Genomic DNA, 23670 nt, shown 5'->3' with positions numbered 1-23670 from the left:
AAATAGTTTTAAAACAAGGCATGAGAATCTTATCAAGAAAATTATTATGAGCTTTCGAGTTTAAAAAAATATATCAAATTTTCCCTATAAAATGAGAAGTTGTCTAGTTGGAAAATCATCCACAAAAATCCTCTTGAATACCCTCTTCATCATAGAAGTCCTAGTCCTAACTCCTAATGAATGAAACCTTGTCCCAAAAGAGAATGTATTTTCAACAACTTAAAGGGTAGAAAAAAAAAGTAATTGAAGTATAAAAAATTGTGATTTTCTCCTATATCAAAGGTTCTATAATATGAAAATTAAATAGGTTTGAAAATTATATTAATAATAATTAATAAATATAAATGTTTATTTAACAAAAAAAATTACAAACGAATATATGTAAACAAATACAACGGCTGAACGAACACAATTGAATATACGTAAACGGATAAACGTAAATTAACATTTACGGACGAGACATATATTCATATTCGTTCACGGTGAAAAAAAAATATTTGTTCATGTTTGTTAATTTGTTATTAGCAACCTGTTGAATAGTTAATGAACGGTTCACTCAATGTTCATATGTAATGTTTGATACACAACTATTTCTCTTGAAGAACCCATACCTGTATTAATTTAGTTATTCGACATTCAATGTCAAAATAGGCAAGCTAAACACGAAATACATTACTACTGGCAGTAAGCACATAAGTTGCATAACGAAGTCTAGAATAAATCAAGTTCTAAGGACAAAGCAGAAACATTAGAACCAAGAGGCACAACATCCAACAGTTGGCAAACTTGTAAAACCCTTATCCATTCAATCGTGTTCATATGCAGACCGATCATTTTGCTCACACACCTTGATTGCATTTATTTCTTATAGCCTTAGAGAAGTGAAACCTCCATGGGATAAGGGTTCCCAAGGATGTTCATGTTCTCCATGAAATAGTGAGGATGAGCAGCATCCATTACCACAAACTGCATGTCTTCAGACGGCTTCCAGTGTCGTTTCCTTTGGTTTATGAACCAGTTATTTATCTGTTTCTGGTCTAGTCCCGTGGATTCAGCAAGTGCCAGCTTTTGAGCCTCCTAATACAAATAATGAAAGCCTCGTAAGTACTATATATATTTAATCAAGTATATATACGGAGACAATGAGAATTATTACCAAGGAAACCTAATAAAATAATTTCTCATAATTATGGTACAGATGATTAAAGTATTGGTAAAATTTAATTACCGAAGGATAGGGCCACTTGTAATGCCTAGTCCACCAGTCAAGCAATTGCTGGCGAGCCTCTTTCGGTAGCTTCCCTTTCTTTCGCTTCTTCATGAACTCTTGCTTGAGACTACCTAAATAACCGCTATATTTGCGCAACAGCTGACCCTTCAATTCTCGATCTTCAGCTTGAGGATCTACCAGATTGTTATTCACATCTACCTCTTCATCAGATGATCCATTTTTGTCCATACCTCCTTCACCACCAGCTGATTTTTACATCAAATTATTACAGAAATGAGCAAACAATATGCAACCATGAAAGTGCTTTTAGGCACAAAATTAGTCCTCGTAAATGCTATAATACGGTTATTTTGATGCATAAGGAATTAGTTTCTTTAAGATATTACATTCATAGGATATATACAATTTTATTCAGTATGGGGGGCCTTTTAATGAAAATGACAATGAACCTTAAAAAAATGTTTGCTTAGACATACTGTATCAGATATGAGATTGAGTTGTGTTGGCTCATCACCAGACCCCTTACTTTCTACCCATTCTGTGATGAAAATAGTTGAATCAGATGACTCAGAACCAAAAACAAATACAGATTTTGCCCTTTTGGGGATAGAAATGCAAAAATATAACCTAATGTTAATTAAAACAAACAAAAAGAAAACTTAACAGGGTGAAAAAAAGAATGTAATTTAACCTGATTTTGCCAAGAAAAGAGACATAAATGTACTTGAGTATATCAACATTTCAGGGGTGAAAAACTGAAAATTAGTACAGTCTATTTCACTAGTAAAACAGTGCAAAGCTTCCAAGGTGGAGTGAACAATTCATCATAATAGTCCATACACATAGATACTTAGGGTCCTCCCCCTACAAATGTTTACATTACACATGCATGTGGATCAAACATAGCACCATAGGGTCATAAGATAGATCATTGATGAGCCTTCATATGTCCAAAGATGTTTCATGTAACTCATACATAGGAAAATGTTGAACAATAGAAGAAATTAAAGAAACTTTCACAAGAATTATGACATAGAACTGTAGGTGAACTATTTGTCAATTCTTGGAAAATGTGTTTACACAAGATTTGATAAAAACACTTATTATCAATGATATAAATAATATAAATACTATTCTTTTTGGAATTTTTTAACAATCCAGTGTTTGTGGAAAAAGTATTTACTATTTTGATGTTCTATGAAAACTATTTACCAAACTAGTGTTTTCCTTTATTTTCTATTCATCTTTAATTTTAAATTCTTTTATTAGAGTCTTTTAATTTTTTTTATTTAGTTAATCGATTATTTATTTTTTATAGCATAATGCTTATGTATGTTTTTATCCATCAATCCAGTATCTTTTTTTTTATATATATTTTCTTATCAGTCAGCTTTTCTTTTCTTTTCTTTTCTTTCTTTCTTTTTTTTTAGTATTTTTCACTAATTGTTATAATTCTTTTCTTCTTCTTTTATTTATTTTTTATCTACTATTGTCAAATATAAAAACAAATAAATCATCTAAATAAATTCAAAATGAAATAAGAAACATAAAAAGATAACCAAATATTAAAACTTAACCTGCTACGAGCCACGAGTCTTAATATCAAATATAAACAAAAATATGAAATTCAAAGAACACAAACAAAAAGGCAAAAATGCCAAATGAAGTTGAGTCGCTGCCGATCTCTACAATTATAAACAAATTTAAAAAAAATGTGTAAAATAAAATGAATATGCTACACTGAACATATTTAAAACGAAAAGAATCCAGAACATTAGTACCAGTTAGGTTCGTTACCGTACTTTAACTTAACCCAAAAATAAATTCGTAAATGAACATATTTAAAACAAAAAAATAACATAATTTGGTAAAACCCAGACATTGCAGTGATTATTCGACGTGGATTTGATCGGTATCGGTTAGGTTCGTCAAAGTCTCGAAACTAAACCTAAAAAATAAAATTCATAAAATGAATATACTTAAATAAAAGCGAAAAATAAATACATTTGAAAACAATTAAAAAAAATTAAAAAGAATAGCAATGAGATAAAAAAAAGATAAGAAAAGTTTTGTTGATAATATATAAAAAAAGGTTAACTAATATAAAAATAATAAAAAAGAAACTCTAATATGATGATTTAATAATAAAAGGTGAATAGAAAATAAAAAAAAAACACTAGTTTGGTAAATAGTTTTCATAGAACACCAAAATGGTAAATACTTTTTCCACCACACTACTTTGGTAAAAAATTCTTGATGATTGGTATTAGAAAAAAAAAAATAAAGTTAAGATAATAATATTTTATTTAACTACTTTTACAAGAAATCAAAGTTTAATCTTGTTTATTATAACAAAGAAGAGAGAGAAAGAGAGAGATGATGCACCAGAGTCTGAAGTAGAGATTGAGATGGCTCTGAACTGGGATTCAATTCTTGAGAGAAAAACCATGGCTTCTTTAAAGGGTTTAGAGAGTTCTTGTTCATATTTAATGAGCATCTCACAGTACGCTTCCATGAATTGATCAAGAGCTGGATCTTGCCCAATAATGGTCATATTATTCATTCCACCATCACTAGTACCAGCACATACGGACCGACCGGACATCGCGGCCACCACCGACGCCCTACACGCTTCCTCTAGTCTCTCCACAACTTCAGGTGGTGCTCCTATCTGTATTTTTATTTATAAACAACTGAAAATTGATTAGAAAAGACCTAACCAAAATCAAAAGGGAGTTACATATATATAGAAGTGGATTTTTCATCCACTCGATCCCGCCAATATTAACCTTACTATCCCTATTACGAATCCGAAGATAAGTATAATGAATAATCGTCTCTGTTTTTTTTTAAACTTCATTAGCTCCTATGTCTATATTTAGTACTGGTTAAATCATAATTCTTTCATTTTTTTTTCAATAATAACACGAAAATACATGATTTTTAAGATAAATATAGGTTATAGAATGATTTTATCATATATATATATATATATATATATATATATATATATATATATATTGCATTATGTGGTTTCCTGCAAATTTATTCTCTTGTTCAAGAGATTATATTTAGGTGCCAAATGAAGAAATGACAAATAAATGATGTCACATATAGAAACACACAAATCAAGAAATCCCACCTCTGGGTTTCTTCTACTACACTACTAAATGAAGCAGTAGCAATGAAACACACAAACCCCCTGGAAACATAGTCACTTCACTTGTCACAAGATTCAAAATCTTGATTGACTGGGCTCTTAGATTGCACCATTTGCACAAATCAAAAGATACCCACTTTCATTTCTTGTAAAATTTGTGAAATATAGATCTAGAGAGAGAGAGAGAGAGAGAGACCTTTTGGCAGTTGAGATAAGCTGATAAAAGACGAGGGTAATGAGGATGAGACATGATCTTAGCTTTAACAGAAGAAGAGGGGTGGTTCATGAAACCTAACCCTACTCCATCATTGATATTAATGTTGTTGTCTTGAAGCATCATAGCAGAAGAGAAAATTAGGTTATTGTTGGTGGTGGTGTTATATGGACCAGGTTGAGTTGGAGCTGGAAGACACAGTGATCCAATGTTGTTATTATTGTTGTTATTATTATTATTACTATTACTGCTGCTATTTATGTTGCTGGTGTCTCCAAAACTCATCAAACATGATGAAGTACCACCTCCATCTCTCTCTGAACCTTTTGTTTTTTTTGGGACTAAACTTACTGTTTGTAAAGATATGTATCACAAGTATGGGGAGGTACGTGTATATGTATGTATATTCTAGAGAGAGAGTTGAGGTTTGGCTTACATGATGAGAGAGAGAGAGTGTTCTCCCGAGATTTAAGCTTACAAAAGTGGTGTTTTTGTAACATCCCGAAATTTCTAAAGTAATATTTAATATATTATTTATTCGGGTGAAATAAACGAGTTAGTGGAACGATAATATAATAGCAAAATATGAAGACTTAGTAGGATAGTTAGATGGGATTAGATAGGGACCAAAAGGAAATATGGGCTTTCAGTCCATGGGCTTAAGGGAGTATAAATACCCCCTTAAACCCCAATCATTTCCATTCCATCCATTTATCCATCCTAATCTCTACACACCCCAAAACACACAACCCGAACCAAGATCCAAAGGCGAGGACCCGAGCTCGTTGGTGCTAGATCGTCGTGACGAACCAAAGCAACAAGACCAGCTCGTGTTCGTAGTTCGACTCATTTACGGTACGTTTATATCGAGAACTTGTTCATTTAGGTTTGGATTAGTATAGAAATGATAGATCTGTGTTTGTATGGTAAAAACGAATCCAACAAATTTAAACTTACTGAAAATGGTTACGATTTGATGGGTTAATCGATTGATAAAAGAACCCGTAACCTATATGCCTAAATCGCACCCTTTAAACATCGATGTTAGGTCGATTTGATGGTTGGGGTTTGTAGGCGCTGGTCAGACGATTCCGTAGATACCTAAATCGAGTTATTTGGTTAAGAAACGAAGACGATTAAGGACGAACAGTAGCTGCAGCCGACAACTTCGCCTGCAAGCTAAGTTCGCCTGATGACAACTTCGCCTAAAGCTAAGTTCGCCTAAGGTTTAACTTCGCCTAAAGCTAAGTTCGCCTAAGGTTTAACTTAGCCTAAAGCTAAGTTCGCTTAGAAAATAAATTAAAAACCTAATGGAAAATGTGTTAAGACAGTTAATGTAAATAAAATTTTTCCAAGCTGACCTGGCAGCTCGTCCCCAGCCAGGGGCTCTGCCCTTTGGACCCTGCTAGGGGCTGCCGCCCCTAGACCCCGCTGCCAGGGGCGCTGCCCCCGGACCCCCGTTCGTTGTGGGTCATATAAAGATAGAAATACAATATGAGTAGTGATAGTTAATTGATACGTATACTTGTTATACAGTCAGCCGTGCACAACTGAAGAAAGGGATTACGATTAACGGTGAACGTAACCGTGTTCAGGTGAGTTTCTAGCCCCATTTCCTTGTTATGTTTTCGGGGCTGTGTGCATACTCGATGTGAAGTGTGAATACACTTACCTTAAGTGGTAAGTGTATGCTATAGATGTTATACGAGGTATCTATTATATAATACTTGTTGGTGCGTGAACAATCTTCGGATATTGCACGCATCGCCAAGGATAGTGATTGCCAAGTGGTTATTAGTGTGTATGAATGCTATGATGTGACTTGCTTATTATGTAAATGATATGAAGCATGTTGTAGACAAGTAGAGGTAGAGCGTGTTAGAAGTGGCAAGAGTGTAGTAAGAGTGTTAGTGGCACGACGATAGTACGTGGTAGGGTAAGCCTATACGTGACTACGTTATTAAAGCGGCAAAGTGGCATGACGTTATACGTTATTAAAGTGGCAAAGCGGCATAACGTTATACGTTATTAAAGTGGCAAAGTGGCAAGGTGGTAGGTGTAAATAAGAGGCTAAGTGGTAAGGTAAGCAGGTTAGATAGTGGACTACGTGTCTGCGGATACGTATATGATGCATGTAGTGGTTGTATGATAAGTTGCTTGATTAACTAGAACTCACTCAGCGTAGCTGACTTTTAGTATGCACGCAGGTAATCAGACTAAAGAACTAGCATGAGGATGGCACATGGCATGGATTGAACGGCTGGCATCTTAAGATGAAAGAAAAGATGTTTTAAATATAATGATTTGTTTTATAGTATCAGAGAAGAGATTGAATGTTTTGTAACGAATGCTTCAAGTAAACGTTTCCGCGAAAGTTTTAATTAACTCTGATTGCAAGAACTGTGTTTATGAGTAAATCTGACGCTAAAGTAGGGCTACCGGTTTGGGGCCTTACAGTTTTTAACCTTTTTTACTGAAAATCCTAAATAAACATAAGGCCAACTATTGATCTTTCAAAAAATAGATAAAACTGTGTAATAAAAAGTGAATTACATGAAAATGTACCTATCATATATATGTAAATTGTGTTGCATATTGAGAAATCAGTTTGGCTATGATGTGGTAGCAGATTATCTTTATAAATATAATGTTTGCAGAATATAATCAATATTTTTTTGTTTTTCCACCGGCCACCCCAAATCCACTAAGGCACACATAAGATCTATCTGGTTTTGGTTGATGGATCCTTAGGGGTGCGAACGAATCGAGCCGTTGGCGAGCTATTCGAGCTCTGATGGTTAAACAGCTCGAAATAAGTCGAGCTTTTTCGAGCTCGAGCTCGAGCCAAGCTCAAGCCTCAAATAGAGCTCATTTAGTTATCGAGTCCGAGCTCAAGCTTTGCATGGGAAGCTCGTTAAGCTTGTCGAGCCTTAACGAGCATTGTACATTTTTAATTCTTACCTCTTTTCTACTTTTATGTATTGATTTCACACTGCATAGCTAAGCGCGAGCTAAGCGTAGGCTCATATAAAGTTTTTCTCGAAATATATAAAAATAATTATAAATCCATATAAGTTAATTAATAAATAACAAAACGAGCAAAGCCCAAGCTTAAAAAAATAACTCACAAGCTAAGCTCTAACTTGAGTTTTTGTATATCTAAACGAGCCTAGTTAAGCTCAGACTTAACTCGGCTCGTGTACACCCCTAGTGATCCTGTCATTATGTTAAATTTTGCTAAACCTCACAAGCTATATCCTTGAGGCTACTTTTTGAAGATTTGTAAATTACGGACTTGAGTCTTTTAAAAAATTTATTTTCACTCTTTGTATTTTATATTGGAAAATTTATTCCTTTTAGTCCTTTTGCGTAATTTATGCGTTTTCTTTTTGTTGATTGGAAACATGTGTGAGGCATGTGATGAGCAAATAGATAATTTTCACCACTTTAAACTAAAATACCTTTAAATTTAAAATAAATAAGTTAAAACAAATAATTTGATGGGACCCACATAAAGATAGAGAGATTGCTTTCAAAGAGACTATCGGTTTAAAATCAAACAACGAATACATATACAGAGCATGAGGTGTATGTTTGTATGTGTGTATATAAACAGCTACTAATAAGATATGCTGTGAAAGGCTACATGGTGAAATAAATGGATATAACATTAGAAACAACATGCAACATAGATACAAGAAGATAAATAACATGCAAATTCCAAATAACATGTAGGCAAAAACTGAGTCTTTATGAACCACCTAGACAACATTTGCATATTTTTCTAAAAGTTTTTAACCTTAATTATATGTTTTTATAAACTCCTATTATGAACCATATCCTCAAAGATGTACAACCCTAGTAGATCATGTCTAATTCGCCTGCACCAATTCAATTTATGATTGTCTCTACTCCTCCTACCTTCCAAAATGAGGGTTTCCACCGCTCTCAATGGCTATGTCGGGTTTGCAACATTTGCTAATTTTCAAACCCGAAAACTCGAACCGTTTTAAATCTTTTATTTTCATGAAAGATTATTTATTCATTTATTTATTATATTATTATTATTTATTTTTATTTGTTAAGTTACAACCTCGACTTTAACACTATATTATTATTATTATTGTTGTTGTTGTTGTTTGTCACACCCAAACCTAAGGCGGAAATACCGGTGCGTGATCCGATTGCTCACAGCTCGAAGACACTATCTTAGTATAAAAGTGAGGATATCTAATTAATTATTTTAACTTCAACGTACACACACATTTCCAAATATACAAAACAATTCAAATAAACAAATATGAGTTCAAATAAAGTTTAACTTATTTATATCCTAAAATCTTGTCTACGTGTCCAAGCTTCAATCTTCCATACAAGTAACCTGCATATGCGTATAAAATGGAGTTTTGTCAACATAAAGTTGAGTGAGAATATCACCAATTTGACACAACAATAAAATAAGCATAACGTGATAAGTACGAATAATGAAATCAAACCGTAAACAAGTATGTGGACCGTTGCCAAGCGAATCGGGCATTGGTCACCAACAGGAACACCCGCTATATGATTGATTGAATAGTAATTCCCAATATATGATTGATTGAATGGTAACACAAGTAAGCAAGTAGCACGTATGTTTGATTAAATCACTTCACAATAACACGTATGCATTTGTTTGAATATATATATAGTATGAAAGTATGAATACGTACGCATATGTCCCCACAACGTTTATGAAAATCGAGTAAAATAGGGAAATGATAAACTCACTTGATCGAGTAAGCCAAACAGGAATGTATACGACAAGAAAGCGGAAATCACGCTCTTCGAGAATTACCGACAAGAATCCGAATTAAATAAAATTATGAATGAATTATAAAGGATGTAATACGTATGATGAATTTAGGATTGCGATATGATTGGAGTTATATTTATGGTCGGGTACTTTATGGATTGAACGATTGATCTCTACTAATTATTGTTATTATATTTAATTATAAAAATCATTGTTCGTTATAAAATCGAGTTTACGTACAAGTAGTTTAAATAAATATGATATGAGATCTACTATAAACGTTTAAATATAATATTATCATAACATTTATATCTTAGAATCCTTAACGAAAATCGATGGTAAAAATATAATTTATACCTTTAATATGTTTAATACGTTCATTATGGTTTGTTTAAAACGAATAATAATAATATGTATATATATATATATATATATTTATATATATAAATATGAGTAACTTTATAAAAACAACTTAACAACAAAAATCCTCAATATTAGTGTCGGGTTTTAAATAAAATAATGATGATTTATTATTAATAATATATATATACACACATATATACATAGACACACGAAAACTCGTCACGAGACCAATTGACACGAAACATTAACTCATGACGTCGGTTTTAATAAAATATTGTTTATTGAATATTAAATATTTGCTATAATATATAATAAACAATTAAAATAAACTAAAACAAAAAAAATACCAAAAACTAGGCTGGCCGGGACTCGAACCCGCGCCAGTGGCACTTCAAGAACGTTAACACACACACACCAGCCGTCAGTGCTGGTGTGTCAGTTGCTGAAGGTTTGTAAACACGTTTATATATACAAAAGAACATAAAAACCAATCACAAAAACCCTAATTCTTCAATTGATCAATCAGTTCAACGCTCGTTTAATTAACACTAGGGTTATCGTTTATTGTTGTTATACGAGCTTATTGCAGGTATTAATTACCTTGGTTGATGAAGGATTCAGGGGAAACGGCGATCCCGTCGCCGGCAGCACGAGCAGATCCAGACAGACGATTATGAATGATATCAATATAATTAGGGTTAGGGCTTTTGATCGCCAAGTTATATAGAAGGTGCAGACGAGAGCAATTGATTTATGGTGAGTTCTAGGGCTTATAATCGTTTGTTAGTTTAAGACGGTTTATTGATATCTCAATATGCAAAGTACAAGATCTTGTTTCTTAATTGAATGACTTGTTTAGGCCGACTACAATGGGAGAAATCACAAACATGATTTAATCCCGCGTTTAGAACGAAGATTAAGGCTCAAGTAACCCTAAACGGGTCGTGGATTTGGGTTAACGGGTCATGGGTATGGGTTTGGTAAATGGATCATAAAAATTATATAGAAATTGCATTCTTAGTCCTTGAGGATTTGAGATGGAAACAATAGTGGGCTAAAGTTTATATTCGGGTTAAAAACGTTTGTTTTCTAAAGTTATATATAAATATATAAAATTATAATTTTATAAAAATGTCTCGATAAACGTGTTTATTTTTTGTTGTTAAATTTTTTCCCGAACGTAAAATGGGTCGGGTTATGGATATAAGTTTGTTAGTTGGAAAACCCGAGTTGTTACATTATTATTATTATTGAATCATAAATAATTACTTTCAAGTTATTAATATTATTTTCATATGTGCAAATACTCGAATCTATGTTCATTTCATATTTACATGTGTAATCGTTAATTTGACACGTTGAAGCGGGTATGTCTAGATTAATATTTTAACATGTAACATAAATGATTATAGTCATCTTAAATTAATTTTTATCCTAATTATTTTATTTGATATCTCTTATTAAAAGAAAAGCATCTTTCTATCATATTTCAAACACAATTTTCTCTTCAAGACTTATCTACTTAATTCTATTCTAATCACAACTATAAATACCCTCCATTTTCATCTTTTTTCTTTGCTCATTTATCCCTTCTTCTCTCCCTAAAAATTCCTCCAAGTAAGTTTCTAATTTATATTCTTCATATTTTCTTTGGCCTTAGTCATGTTTAATGTGTTTGTTCTTCATTTCCTCTTATTTTTCTTTTTTTTATAATGGTTTTAAAACCATCAAATAATCATGTCTATGATCCTATCTAGTGTTGGGTGGAGGAGACAAAGAACATAAAGTTGCAAGATGATCTTTAATTGTCCCACCTTAACTAGTTCTTACGTTCTTGAAGTTTTTGTTTTGTTTAATTTATTTTGATTCAAGAACCATAAGGATTTTGATGATGCACGACCAAACATGTTATACTTATCATACCAAAAGTGGTTCATAATTTTCTTTATCAAAATCCATTTCAAAGCATCAACAATATTGTTGTTCGCAATGTTCCGGATTTGACAGTAGAATTGTTTGACAAAGGTTGAGCAATAAATTGGTCATAACAAACTGGAAAAATGCAAGGTCAAAGCCATAATTAACTTTATTGAGTTACTGTTCTAACAACTATTTATTTGTATTTCTATTATTTCGTATGACTTCACAGTCATAATTTTAAAATTAGTGCGCAGATTTGTACCCTCTGTGAAGATCGACTATTTTAGCTTTTCTTAGGTCCGAATCTGGGCAACCGTTATAAAGCAAAGTTGTTCGTTACATATTAATTTAGTTGACTGGAGATGTTTATAATTTTTGAGAAATTATTAATATTTTTAAATATTTATGCAATCGGTGATAGAAATATATCTAAAATTAATTTCGTTTTTCTTGTTTCTTTTTCAACTCCTAGTTGTGTTATTTTAATACATATATGTTTCTTTGACTTTTATTTATCCAGCATATTCTAAAAAAGCCTTAATGACTTGGATTAAGGATTACTCATTAGAACTCAAGCAAGCTTAACCAAAGACCCGATCTTTTCATTCACTAATCAAGGTGAGTAATCGCACTCCCTTTTTTCTATTTTACATTTTGGGACTTTATGCGTACACAACTTTATTATTTATTTACTATACAAGTATATACTCAAACACAATTCCACTATTTGCATATTGTGATATTGCTCGATTAGTTGCTAAATGTTACATGACTATGTGTTTACAATTTTTATAGTTGGTTGACATCTCATCCTTATTCTCATAGTATGATTATACGCCGTCCGAGCAAACATGTCTGAATATAGTGGCGTGTTGAAAAGACACTTTTATTTTATGTTTTGTTAGTTGATGTGATACACATTATCGCAAAGAATTGTCATTTTTATCATTATAAATATATATATATCAAACTTGTGATTACTTGCTCAACATTATTGTTGACAAAATATATCTATTTTTACGTATATCGCAAGTAGCTACATGGGATGACTAAAGATGCAAGACATTAGCTACACCTTAGGTTTAATAAAATAAAAAAACAATTTATATGTATTAGTTCAGGTAATAGTTTTGGGATGATTTTTGATTTGTAAAACTCTTGTGTACGACGATTGTAGCAAATAAATTAGATATTCACACTTTTTATTTATTTTATTGACTTTTGATTTGTAAAACTCTTGTGTAAGACATGTTAACCCTTTTGTTTTTATTTTTTAATGTTAGATTACTATTACTAATTTTATGCATATTTGTTTTTTATAACTTTTAATGCATAAATTTTTATATTATTTCGAATATACCGACGAAGACATGCTTATTTTTATCTAGGGACCGACATATATAATTGAAATTAGTTATAGGAATATAATATTTTTTTTAAAAAAGCAAAGAAAATACTAACATGTTTTTGACTATGTGTTTGGATACTAACAGGTCGTTAACCATGTGTTTTAAGACCGAACTCATCTTTGACCATGTGTTAAAAAGTCTAGCACGTCTTCGACGACATGTTATACTAGCACGTCGTCGAAGACGTGCTAGACTTCTTAACACATGGTCAAAAATAAGTTAGAAGGGTACATTTTTGGAAGGGAATATCTTATTGAATAGTAACAAACTTTCAAAAGTGTTCCAATTAAGTCACTCATGCAATTTTTTCCTAAATTGGGTCACTAAATCTTCAAATCGAGTCTCCCCGATTTTTTTGTGTGTCAATAAAGAAATAGAGGATAAGATTTGGGAGTCGGAATTTGCAATATATGTAGTTAAATTTAAATAATTTAAAAAAACGTCAATTATATTAAAATTTAAAAATAAAAAAAAATCACGTCGCCACTACGTCAACATAAAAAAAGGATAAAAAGATTTCCTATGTAAAACAAAAAAGTAAAAGGCTAAAAAAATATGCTAAAACCTTTAATTTAATAAAATATAAAAATTGAGTGATTTAATTGAAATACTTTTTAAAGTTAAGTGACTTAATAGGAATACTTTTGAAACTTGGTTGCTATTCTATGAAATTGACCCACTTTTGGAATTCTAAAGTTTGAGGGAGAAAAACAAAATCTATTTTTTAAGTAGGTCAATTTTAGGAATTTACCAAAATAAAACCCATAATTTGCCTATAATTAAAGGAAGTCTTTTATAAAATTAAAATGCTTAAAAACATCAACACATCTTCACGTTATTTAAAAATTATTTCACAAACAATATAGAAATTACAAATATCAAATCATTAAATAACAGGGAGAAAATAAAGTAAGATTGACTCAAAAGTACAAGGTACTTCTTAAATACTAAAAGAATAAAAACAGTGGTTATAAATGGTACGTACAACCTATGATGATACATAAGAACATTTTTAATGGTTGTTCTTATTCATTCGCTCTTTGAAAACTGAGTTTGTTATTTGAATGCTTGTCCTTATATTCCATTAACTACAAAAGTTTGTGATTAATTCAATAAGATCAACCACATATAATTGAGTTCTTCATGTATTACTTCTTTTTAACGGCTTTTATTATCTGCTATTATCCTGGGATTTGATCCGTCACCATTTAAAAAGGAAAACACTTTATCCAATACCTTACATTGATACTTATAAGCCAAAATCGCTTTAATACTTGTAACTTTAGTACGAAGTATTGATGATCATGGTTACCTTTTAGTCTTGTATTATTTTTAACTATGAGAATCCATAACTATAAACTCACATGCATACTTGTCAGTATCATGTTAGCAACTGGATCATATGAATCGTAGTTTGTTTGGATGGGTGTCCTTTAAAAGATTATGATAGAAAACCAATTGAAATGAAATTCTTAAAATGGTTATCGCAAAAACAAACCCAACTGCCTGCAAATTTTGTTCTACACATTGCAAAGAAAAAGGTTGATCATAGAGCATAATATTATTATAGAAAATTACATATGAAAAGTAATTAAAGTATTAAGTAATAACTTACAAGGAATAGAAATTGTTTAGAGATTCTATTTCTTAAAATATGGATAATTTGATTTTTATTAACCAATCAAATTGTCTCAAAAGGTTCAATATATATATTATTGGACCTTTTAAATAATAGTAAAACAGATCAAATGAAAATACAACATTTTCGCATAGAAGATGTCAAATAAATTTTAGGAATATTGGTTTTAAATAATCTCAACTATGGTTACAGGTAAATATTATTTCCAACTTTACACTTGCCTGTTGACAGTCCCAACTATTTGTATATTTGTTTTTAACGGGCCGCGACTAAGGATAACTAACTTTGTTAGTCTAATGCTTATGTGGCACGCCTAATTATAAAAAAAACCCTGCGTGGCAACATTACGTGACATCTGATGCTGAGTAGGCTACCTTGCTGGACCCATCACTAAACACAAACTTATCATCATCTTCATCAGATCGTTATCAACCTACAACAATCATCAAATCAACCCCCAAATCATACATCTCCACACTAATTTAGGTTCTAGATCGTGTCTCCTTCAATATCAAAATTCATTTCCCCTCTTTTAACCCTAATTCGTAACAGGGTTTTGTCAAACTAATTTTGGATCTAATTGTCGCTTTCTTCGTGATATTCAGCGACGGTTTTAGTCTAATTCCTGAGATTCAGTTGAAGGGGTAGGAGAGGGTGGTGTTTCCTGCGACGGTTGTAGACGAGGCGGTGGTGGCGGAGTGCCAATGTGGCGGCGGTGCAGAGATCGAGCGGAAGCTGCAAGGATAAAAGCCAATCAAAAGTTGCAGGTGATGGCCGGAGAACATGGTGGACACCGACAATTTCTGTTTGGATCTCCACCACCGGTGGCCGACGAATAAGATAATGGACAGGGTTGTGGGCTCGGGTGGTGGTTGTAGGGAATGGACATGGTGGTGGTCATGGGTTCCGGTGGTGGTTGCAGGGGATGGACATGATGGCGGTCGCGTGTTCCGGGATGGTTGCTGCATGTGTTCTGGTGATGGTTGCAGGGGTGGTGGGTTGCAATTGTAAAAAATGGATCTAATGAAGATGATGATAAGTTTTTGTTTAGTGATTGTTCAACAAGGCATCCTACTCAGCCACGTAATGTTGTCACGTAGATTTTTTTTTTGACAACTAGGCGTGCCACGTAAGCATTAAACTAACGGAGTTAGTCATCCGTTAGTCACGGTCCATTAAAAACAAATGCATCAATAGTTGGAACTGTCAGCAGGCAAGTGTAAAATTGGTACTGATATTTACTAATAAGACATAGATGAGATTATCTAAAACCAGTATTCCTAAATTTTATGGACAAAATATTACTTCGAAATGTATTCCACCAATTAAAGGTTTCTGTAAAAGTTATATTATCGTAGTCTGCATCTTCCTTCTTGTCACATATTTCCTCGTCCGCTGATTCCTAAATGTTTATATATATATATATATATATATATGTATATATGTATAGGAGAAGTATAGTTTGAAAACTCTCTTGAGTTGAGAAAACCCGTGAAAACCCTATGTAACATCGTTTTTTTTTTGTTACATGTAATATATGTTGTTACATTTAATACAAAATATCGAAAACATAAAAAAAATGTTTTGCTATCTTTTTACATTTTTTTAGTAATTTTTATATATGTTTGCAGGAGAGAGAAAATGTAAATAAACTTTTACATTTTTTATTAACTTTAATTGTAGACCATAAGATTTAATCTTTAATTAAAAACATGTTGTTGCGAATGAGTTTCTAAAATTTTCACAACTCAAGTGGATTTTTATTCTAACCTAACCCTATATATATATATATATATATATATATATTATAAATAACTTGAGGTAATAAAGAAAAGGAACAGAGGATGAAATTACAAGCAATAAAAAATGAAGTTAAAAAAGGGAAAAGAAAATTAGGAGTTAAGACAACTAGGATTTATTTTATAAATAGTCGATCTGAAAAAAAAATAAAAATAAAAAGTTTAAAGCAAAAATGATTTAAGGAAAATAGGAGTTAGAAAAATAATAAAATATATTATGTGTTTTGAAAATAAAAATTGAATTTATTTTCTAAAGTTGAAGTAAAAAAAAAAGAGTTATGAATAAGATAAAAAGTAAAATAGATTATTTTATAAGTAGTTTGAAGTAAAGGAGAAAAAGGAAAAGATGAGTTACGAAAAGGGGAAAAAAAATCTGCATTTGTATTGTGTTAGTTTATTATATAGCTAGCTTTAGAATCTGTGTGATGCATAAGAAGCTAAAAAGAAATACAACTAAACTATAGAAATCATATGAATAAATTAAAAAACATATATTTTTATCAAATTAACTAGTTTAATAAGTTCAAATTATATTTTCTAATGAAATATTCATATGAATATATGGTGTACTCTCACACAATTTCTTCATGATTACGAACAAGATGCACCTCGTGATTTTTTAAGTTGCAATTATATTTTTAATGGAATAATGAATTATTACAAAAGATGATAAGATGTTTCAATATAAATGACATAAACATAGAACATCATATATAAATTAGCATGACTAAAACACGTTGTTGTATTACAGATTTGAAAGAGATAGATGAGAACTCCATTGATCCATAGAGGTTGAGAGGGCTGTTTGTTTTCTCTCAAAAGTTCTTCCTGACCTCTTTTGTCTGCGCCACGCAGACCATGTGCAGATGTTGTGGTCTGCACTATGTTTGTTTTTTTAGAAGACCTTACATTTAAAAAGGTATGCACGTGGTTTTTTCCTAGAAGACTGTGACTACTAACCTCTTCTCCTCTTCTTTTACATTCATTAGACATAACATTACAACATTACCTTCTCTCCTCCTCCTACCCTGGAAACATAAAACTGCTTCTCCGTCCCCTCCAGCCCAAACCGCCGCTGATCTCCTCCTCCAGAACCGCCGCCGCCACCGGCCTCCACACCTCCACCTGAACCGTCGTTGGCCTCTCTCTCTCTCTCTCTCTCTCTCTCTCTCCAACAAACCATTGTCAGCCTGTCTCTTCTCCTCTTTGTTTTTTATTACAATCTTGATTAAAGTGATTTTCTTTATATTACAATCTTGATTCTTGATTTTCTCTAGATTAATTGTAAAATACTTGATTAATGGGTTAATTGATCGTTCAATTGAGTTGTTATATGATTAATTTTTTTAGGTTTTTGTTAATTGAATTCTTGTTAATTGATTGTTCAATTTTGTTGTTAATTGATTAGTTTTTTTAGGTTTTTGATAATTGATTTGTTCTATTAGGTTATTAGGTTTTTGTTATAAATTGAATTCTTGTTAATTGATTGTTCACTTGAGTTGTTAATTGATTAGTTTTTTTAGGTATTTGTTAATTGATTTGTTCAATTAGGTTATTAGGTTTTTGTTAATTGAATTCTTGTTAATTGATTTGTTCAATTAAGTTGCTAATTGATTATCTTTTCAGGTTTTTGTTAATTGATTTATTCAATTAGGTTATTAGATTTTTGTTAATTGAATTCTTGTTAATTAATTTTTTCAATTGAGTTGTTAATTGATTAGTTTTTTTGTTTAATTATAATTTTGCATAATTGTTCAAGTATTATTAGTTTTTAGTTGAAAAAAGTTTATAGAAAGTTTAGGTTTATAAAAAGTTTGTAGAAAATTTTAGTTGAAAAAAGTTTGTAGAAAGCTTGGGTCGTGTTTGGATTAGTTTGCGTCATGTTGTTTGGTTTTTATCTGCGTTAGTTCGGGTTATCTAACTTGTATTTATTTGTTTATTTATTTAGATTTGGCAAGACTCAACAATGGCTACACTAATGGAACTTGACGATTTGATTATGAGATTAATGTCAAAACTTTTTTTATAGATTGTTTGTAAGGGCCTAATGATTCTTATACATGTTAATCTTGGATTATGCATTTTAATATTGTTAGTATTTTTTTAATGATGGATAATTTGTATTTTTTATATAAATTTTGGATTTATGTATTTTTAATTGTTGTTAGATAATTTGTATTTTTGGTATAAAGATATATATTGAAAGTTTTAGTGGTCTGCAGATGTTAAAAAACAAGCAGCATTCTTTTTGCAAACTGCATAGATTTTTGTCCACCTCTTTTGCTACAAATGTCTGCAGATGTGGTCCGCAGACTGCAGACATTTTATCTCTGAAAAAACTAGCAGCACCTGAATGAATACGTGATAATAAAATTGTTATTCATTCATAATTTCTTCTAATGTTTATCTTTTTAAACCTATAAATATCATTCATTAGTTTTTACCACATTCATCTCCTACGCTGAAAAGTGTTTATAAATTGATTTAATAAAAAAAGGTAGATATGATTTTATTAAAGATATAAATATTTTTATTATACTGACGTAAATACCTGCATATATTTAGTCTTTATAGTTAAGTAATTAGTAATTTGATTAAATGATGAATTGATATGTTTTGATTACACTGACATAAATAGTTTTCATTAAAACTAGGAAAATAGTTTGAGCGGGAAATTTTTGCTAAGAATAAATCTCCAAGTGACATATATCTTCAGTTATTTACATTATTAAAATAGAATGTAATAAAGCATTTTAGGTAGATAATAACATAAGAATAGAATGTTATTAGGTAGATAATAACATAAAGCATTTTATAAGATATTAAACTGGATTTATAAGCAGGTGAAAAGAATCTTACAAAAAAAATTGATTTAGATATTAAAGTTCTTTGTGGAGCTGTTAAAAAAAAGTCTTTTATATACAATATAAGTCATGAGTTTGTATTAATGATTTGAGTTTGTTAAGAGTTTAATTGGTACAAATAATCAGATTAGAACACAAACACATAATACAACCGGAATTGACTAAGATTATTTAATCATTAATTTTCACACCAGGTTAACATCCTAGCTGTCCCCACGCATCAAGCCACGGGTCGACTCGGGAATTACCAATAATTACCCCCTGAATTTCTGAGTCGTACAAGGGAGATCTTCCAACTTTAGCAAAGCTTGCATCTTTCTGGAATTTAATCCGCGTGAGAGCAACTAAAAAGCGTAGCACCGGGGCAGACACTCTATCATAGTCAATCCCGGTTGTTGCATGCATCCTTTCACCACAAGCATCGCCTTGTGTTTGTTTATCGACTCGCCGCGATTCCCTTTTGCTTTGAATACCCGTTTTAAACTGATTGGTTTAAGTCATTTTGGTAACCCCGTTAAACTCCACTTCTTGTTTTTCTTTATTGTTTCTGAGTCGTACAAGGGAGGTCTTCCAACTTTAGCAAAGCTTGCATCTCCTGGAATTTAATCCGCGCGAGAGCAACTAAAAACCGTAGCACCGGGGCGGACACTCTATCATAGTCAATCTCGGTTGTTGCATGCATACTTTCACCACAAGCGTCGCCTTGTGTTTGTTTATCCACTCGCTGCGACTCTGTTTTGCTTTGAATACCCGTTTTAACTGATTGGTTTAAGTCCTTTTGGTAACCCCGTTAAACTCAACGTCTTGTTTTTCTCTGTTGAATCGATCTCGGCCCACATCACTTTCTTCCACTTGGGTTTCGATTTCGCTTAATCAAAACTACTCAGTTCATCATTCAATACCAATAGTTTTTCATTGGAATTTAACTCACAATCACCAAATTTTACGGGTAGGACCGAAGGGAAAATAGAACATTTAACCAGGGTTTGCATAACGTCCTTCACTGCTGTATTAGTGATGTTAGGGATAGATTTTCTTTGCTGCTAGCGACAGTTTTGTCGTTGTTGCTGCTGCTTACAACTAAACAACTACTGTTTGTGACACCGCTGTTGCTGTTTGTAATGAGGTAGTCATTGTTGCTGCAGTTAGCAACAGTTTCGTCGTCGCTATTGCTGCAGTTTGTTTCGGATGGGTTTGGTCTCACGGGTCCGTACCCGAAATCTATTGGCCCACAAACACCTGATAACATACCGGGTAATTTTGTTTGTACACAAGTTGGGTTCCCAACATTTAGTCGGATTTTATAAAGCATGTTGGCGTTCCTCGTGGCCATCATTAGTAACCTCCCACTACTACCATGCATCGTTAAGTAGTTACTCCTCATTCGTACATCATAACCCAACTCGGTTGCTTGAGCTAATCACATTACTCTACAAACCCGGAATATAATATATGCCAGTCATCAGTTTTTGTTCGCCACTTTTACCTTCAAAAGTAATCGAACCCTTCCCTTTGATCGGTACACATGAACCATCCCCGAACCTTACTCGTCCAACTATTTGTTCGTCTAATTCTGCAAAACAGTCATGGTTTCCCGTCATATGGTTACTTGCACCATTATCTAAGTGCCACATGTTGGTCTGGCCCGAATCGTTATCATAATTTGTCGGGATTACTTTATCTTCGTTAAGGTATACGATTTCCCGGGCACCTTCCATCATGAAAAACGAAGCGTCTAAACCCTTTGTTTTATTCTCCTCTTTGATCGGTACACATGAACCATCCCCGAACCTTCCATCATGAAAAACGAAGCGTCGAACCCTTCCCTTTGATCGGTACACATGAACCATCCCCGAACCTTACTCGTCCAACTATTTGTTCGTTTAATTCTGCAAAACAGTCATGGTTTCCCGTCATATGGTTACTTGCACCATTATCTAAGTGCCACATGTCGGTCTGGCCCGAATCGGTATCATAATTTGTCGGGATTACTTTATCTTCGTTAAGGTATACGATTTCCCGGGCACCTTCCATCATGAAAAACGAAGCGTCTAAACCCTTTGTTTTATTCTCCTCTGTTTTTGTTCAGATTTGCTTCATCTTTCCAAAATCGGTCGTGGCACCTTGAGACAAAGTACCCGTATTCATCGCACCTGTAGTATTTAATGTGTGATAAATCTCGTTATGTTCCTTTTCCTTTCTTATCATCGTGCTTCTTGTTGTCATCTCAACCGCGTCCCCATCCTCTTGAAGCATAGGTTCCTCGACCTCGGCCCGTGCTAAACGGATCAAATTTAGTGAACATTAACTGAGTTTGACTGCTCTCGGTTGAAGATTGTCTTCTTTTATCTTCTCTTCATAGGCTTTTAATCGACCCACCGCATCATCAAAACAACCGTCTTTAAATTTAAACTTGCTCGAGTGATACCACGATATGAATAAAACGTCTCGAAAGACACGTAAGGAACTTTTGTACCATCTTTTCTTCCGAGAATATCTTTCCTAGCGTGGCCGCTTTTGATGAGTAGCTCGATAACGTGGCTGTGTACTCATCAATCGTTCCTATTTACATTCATCTTCAACCAGTCGAACTCTGGCGTTAGGGTTTTGGAGCTTCGCCTCCTTCACCCGTTTAGCACCTAAAAGTCGGGTCTTTAACACTTCCCACATCTTTTTCGCCGTCTCCAGTTTACCAACTTGTAAAATATGTGCTTCGGGGATTGATTGAAAGATCAAGGCAATTGCTATGCTATTTCTTTTCGCATCACCGTTTCCCAGGTCAGTTGTATCCCACACGCCATGCACGCTCATCAGTACCCCTATGTGCATAGCCCAAACCGTGTAGTTTGTTGTTGTCAGTTTCGGGCTTTTGAAACGAACATATGCTTGTTTCTTTAACCGTTGGTGCCGGTTGATCTCCTTCTACCATCCTCCTGTTTCTTCCGCTGTAGATGCGAGAAAGTGTTCCTGGTGTAACTGGTTCAGTTTCCTCCAGTCTACACGCTTAAAATTATGACGAACCCGGTCCTTCTACCCGAGTTGGATTCAATTAAGTAATACTGTGTGATTGATTGTATGTTTGCAGGGCAATCAATGGTTCAAAGAATCACTTCCAACCTGCCTACGCACAGCAAGACAATAAACAATACCATGATTGCCTCCAACCTACTGCTTTTAATCACACATAGCCTACCAAAATCGATTATAGCAACTGTTACTGTAGCAGCCGTTTTCCAATTACAATAACCCTAGATCGCGGCTACATTTTGTTGATTTGAACAGTTCGATTAAAAACAAGGTTAATTATGAAAAACTGATCAGCAAATCTGTCCTTGAATTTCGACTAGAATTACTTGTGGTTGAGTTGTGTCCCATATGTTGTTAATTGACTGTTGCAGGTCTCCAATGATCAATTAAATTAGAGCATGGTGCACGAGTAAAATATAAACCCGACTGTAAAATTGAATATCAGATAAATATAAACATAGTTTTATAAGAATTAACCTATTTATTATATAGGCACAACAATTAAAAAATGCTATTATCTTGAAAAATATCAAGATTATTAAAGTAAATAAACATGATCAAATACATTTTATTCTTAACATGAAAACAGTGAAAACCAATTTGTTGTTATTATTACATTATTTTATAGGTGTTTACTGTTAATTTTTGTTCGTCTTTGCTGATTTTTTATTATGAGACGTTATAAGTATTTGCTAATTTATATTTTGTTATTATTATTAGATTTTTTTTCTTTTGCTGTTATAAGTATATGCTGGTATTTGATGCTATTATTTTGTTCTTGATTTTGATTATTTTGTTGTAATTTTAGGTTTTTTTTCTTTGTTATTATAAAGCATTGTTTATGTAGATTGGTATTGTAGTTGGTATTGTTTCTTACGTTGTCCTTCTTTTTATAAATTGGTATTATTTCCTACGTTCTAATGTTAAGATTAAAATGTACATAAATCTTCCCCTTAAAGTTAAAATATCAAGATTATTACCTTGAGAGGTTGTCAGTTAAAATCCCGAGCTCATCCGGGTTTTTGTTCCAACGTGTGTTACGTTAGAGAGTTTTGCTCTTGTGGTGGCACAACGACTATCAAGTGGCAGCCGATGTAACATCTCGGATTTTTCAAACCCGTATTCGTTTACGTTTAACCCAACCGGGAATATTTTAGATCTTTATAATTAAATCAAAATCAAGTGTTTATAAGTAACTAAGAATTCAATTTTCATTTTATACCCTTTAAACTTTGCAAAATGTTTATCC

At 32.6% G+C, this 23670-nt stretch overlaps 1 protein-coding gene across 1 annotated transcript; it reads right to left on the bottom strand.

Annotated features, from left to right (window-relative positions):
• Positions 1–655: 655 nt before the first annotated feature.
• Positions 656–21244, bottom strand: LOC143576525 (homeobox protein knotted-1-like LET6). Its single transcript, XM_077060594.1, has 5 exons — positions 20881–21244; positions 4588–4928; positions 3617–3902; positions 1229–1476; positions 656–1077 (listed from the first exon to the last, which is right to left on the bottom strand). The coding sequence occupies exons 1-5, from the start codon at positions 21242–21244 to the stop codon at positions 874–876; spliced, it is 1443 nt and encodes a 480-aa protein (XP_076916709.1). The 3' UTR covers positions 656–873.
• Positions 21245–23670: the final 2426 nt, after the last annotated feature.

The sequence above is a fragment of the Bidens hawaiensis genome, unplaced genomic scaffold (genome assembly GCF_021521415.1).
Source record: "Bidens hawaiensis isolate Kalapana, Puna unplaced genomic scaffold, B.hawaiensis_p1.1 tig00028236_1, whole genome shotgun sequence".
Classification (NCBI taxonomy): domain Eukaryota; kingdom Viridiplantae; phylum Streptophyta; class Magnoliopsida; order Asterales; family Asteraceae; genus Bidens; species Bidens hawaiensis.
This window is presented reverse-complemented; position numbering and strand designations above follow the sequence as displayed.

Coding starts and splice junctions, on each gene's coding strand:
- LOC143576525 (XM_077060594.1), bottom strand. CDS start 21,244: ATGGTTCATGTGTACCGATCAAAGGGAAGGGTTCGACGCTTCGTTTTT. Junction 3,903..4,587: donor CTTATCTCAACTGCCAAAAG/GTCTCTCTCTCT, acceptor ATAAAAATACAG/ATAGGAGCACCACCTGAAGT. Junction 1,078..1,228: donor ACAAGTGGCCCTATCCTTCG/GTAATTAAATTT, acceptor TATTTGTATTAG/GAGGCTCAAAAGCTGGCACT.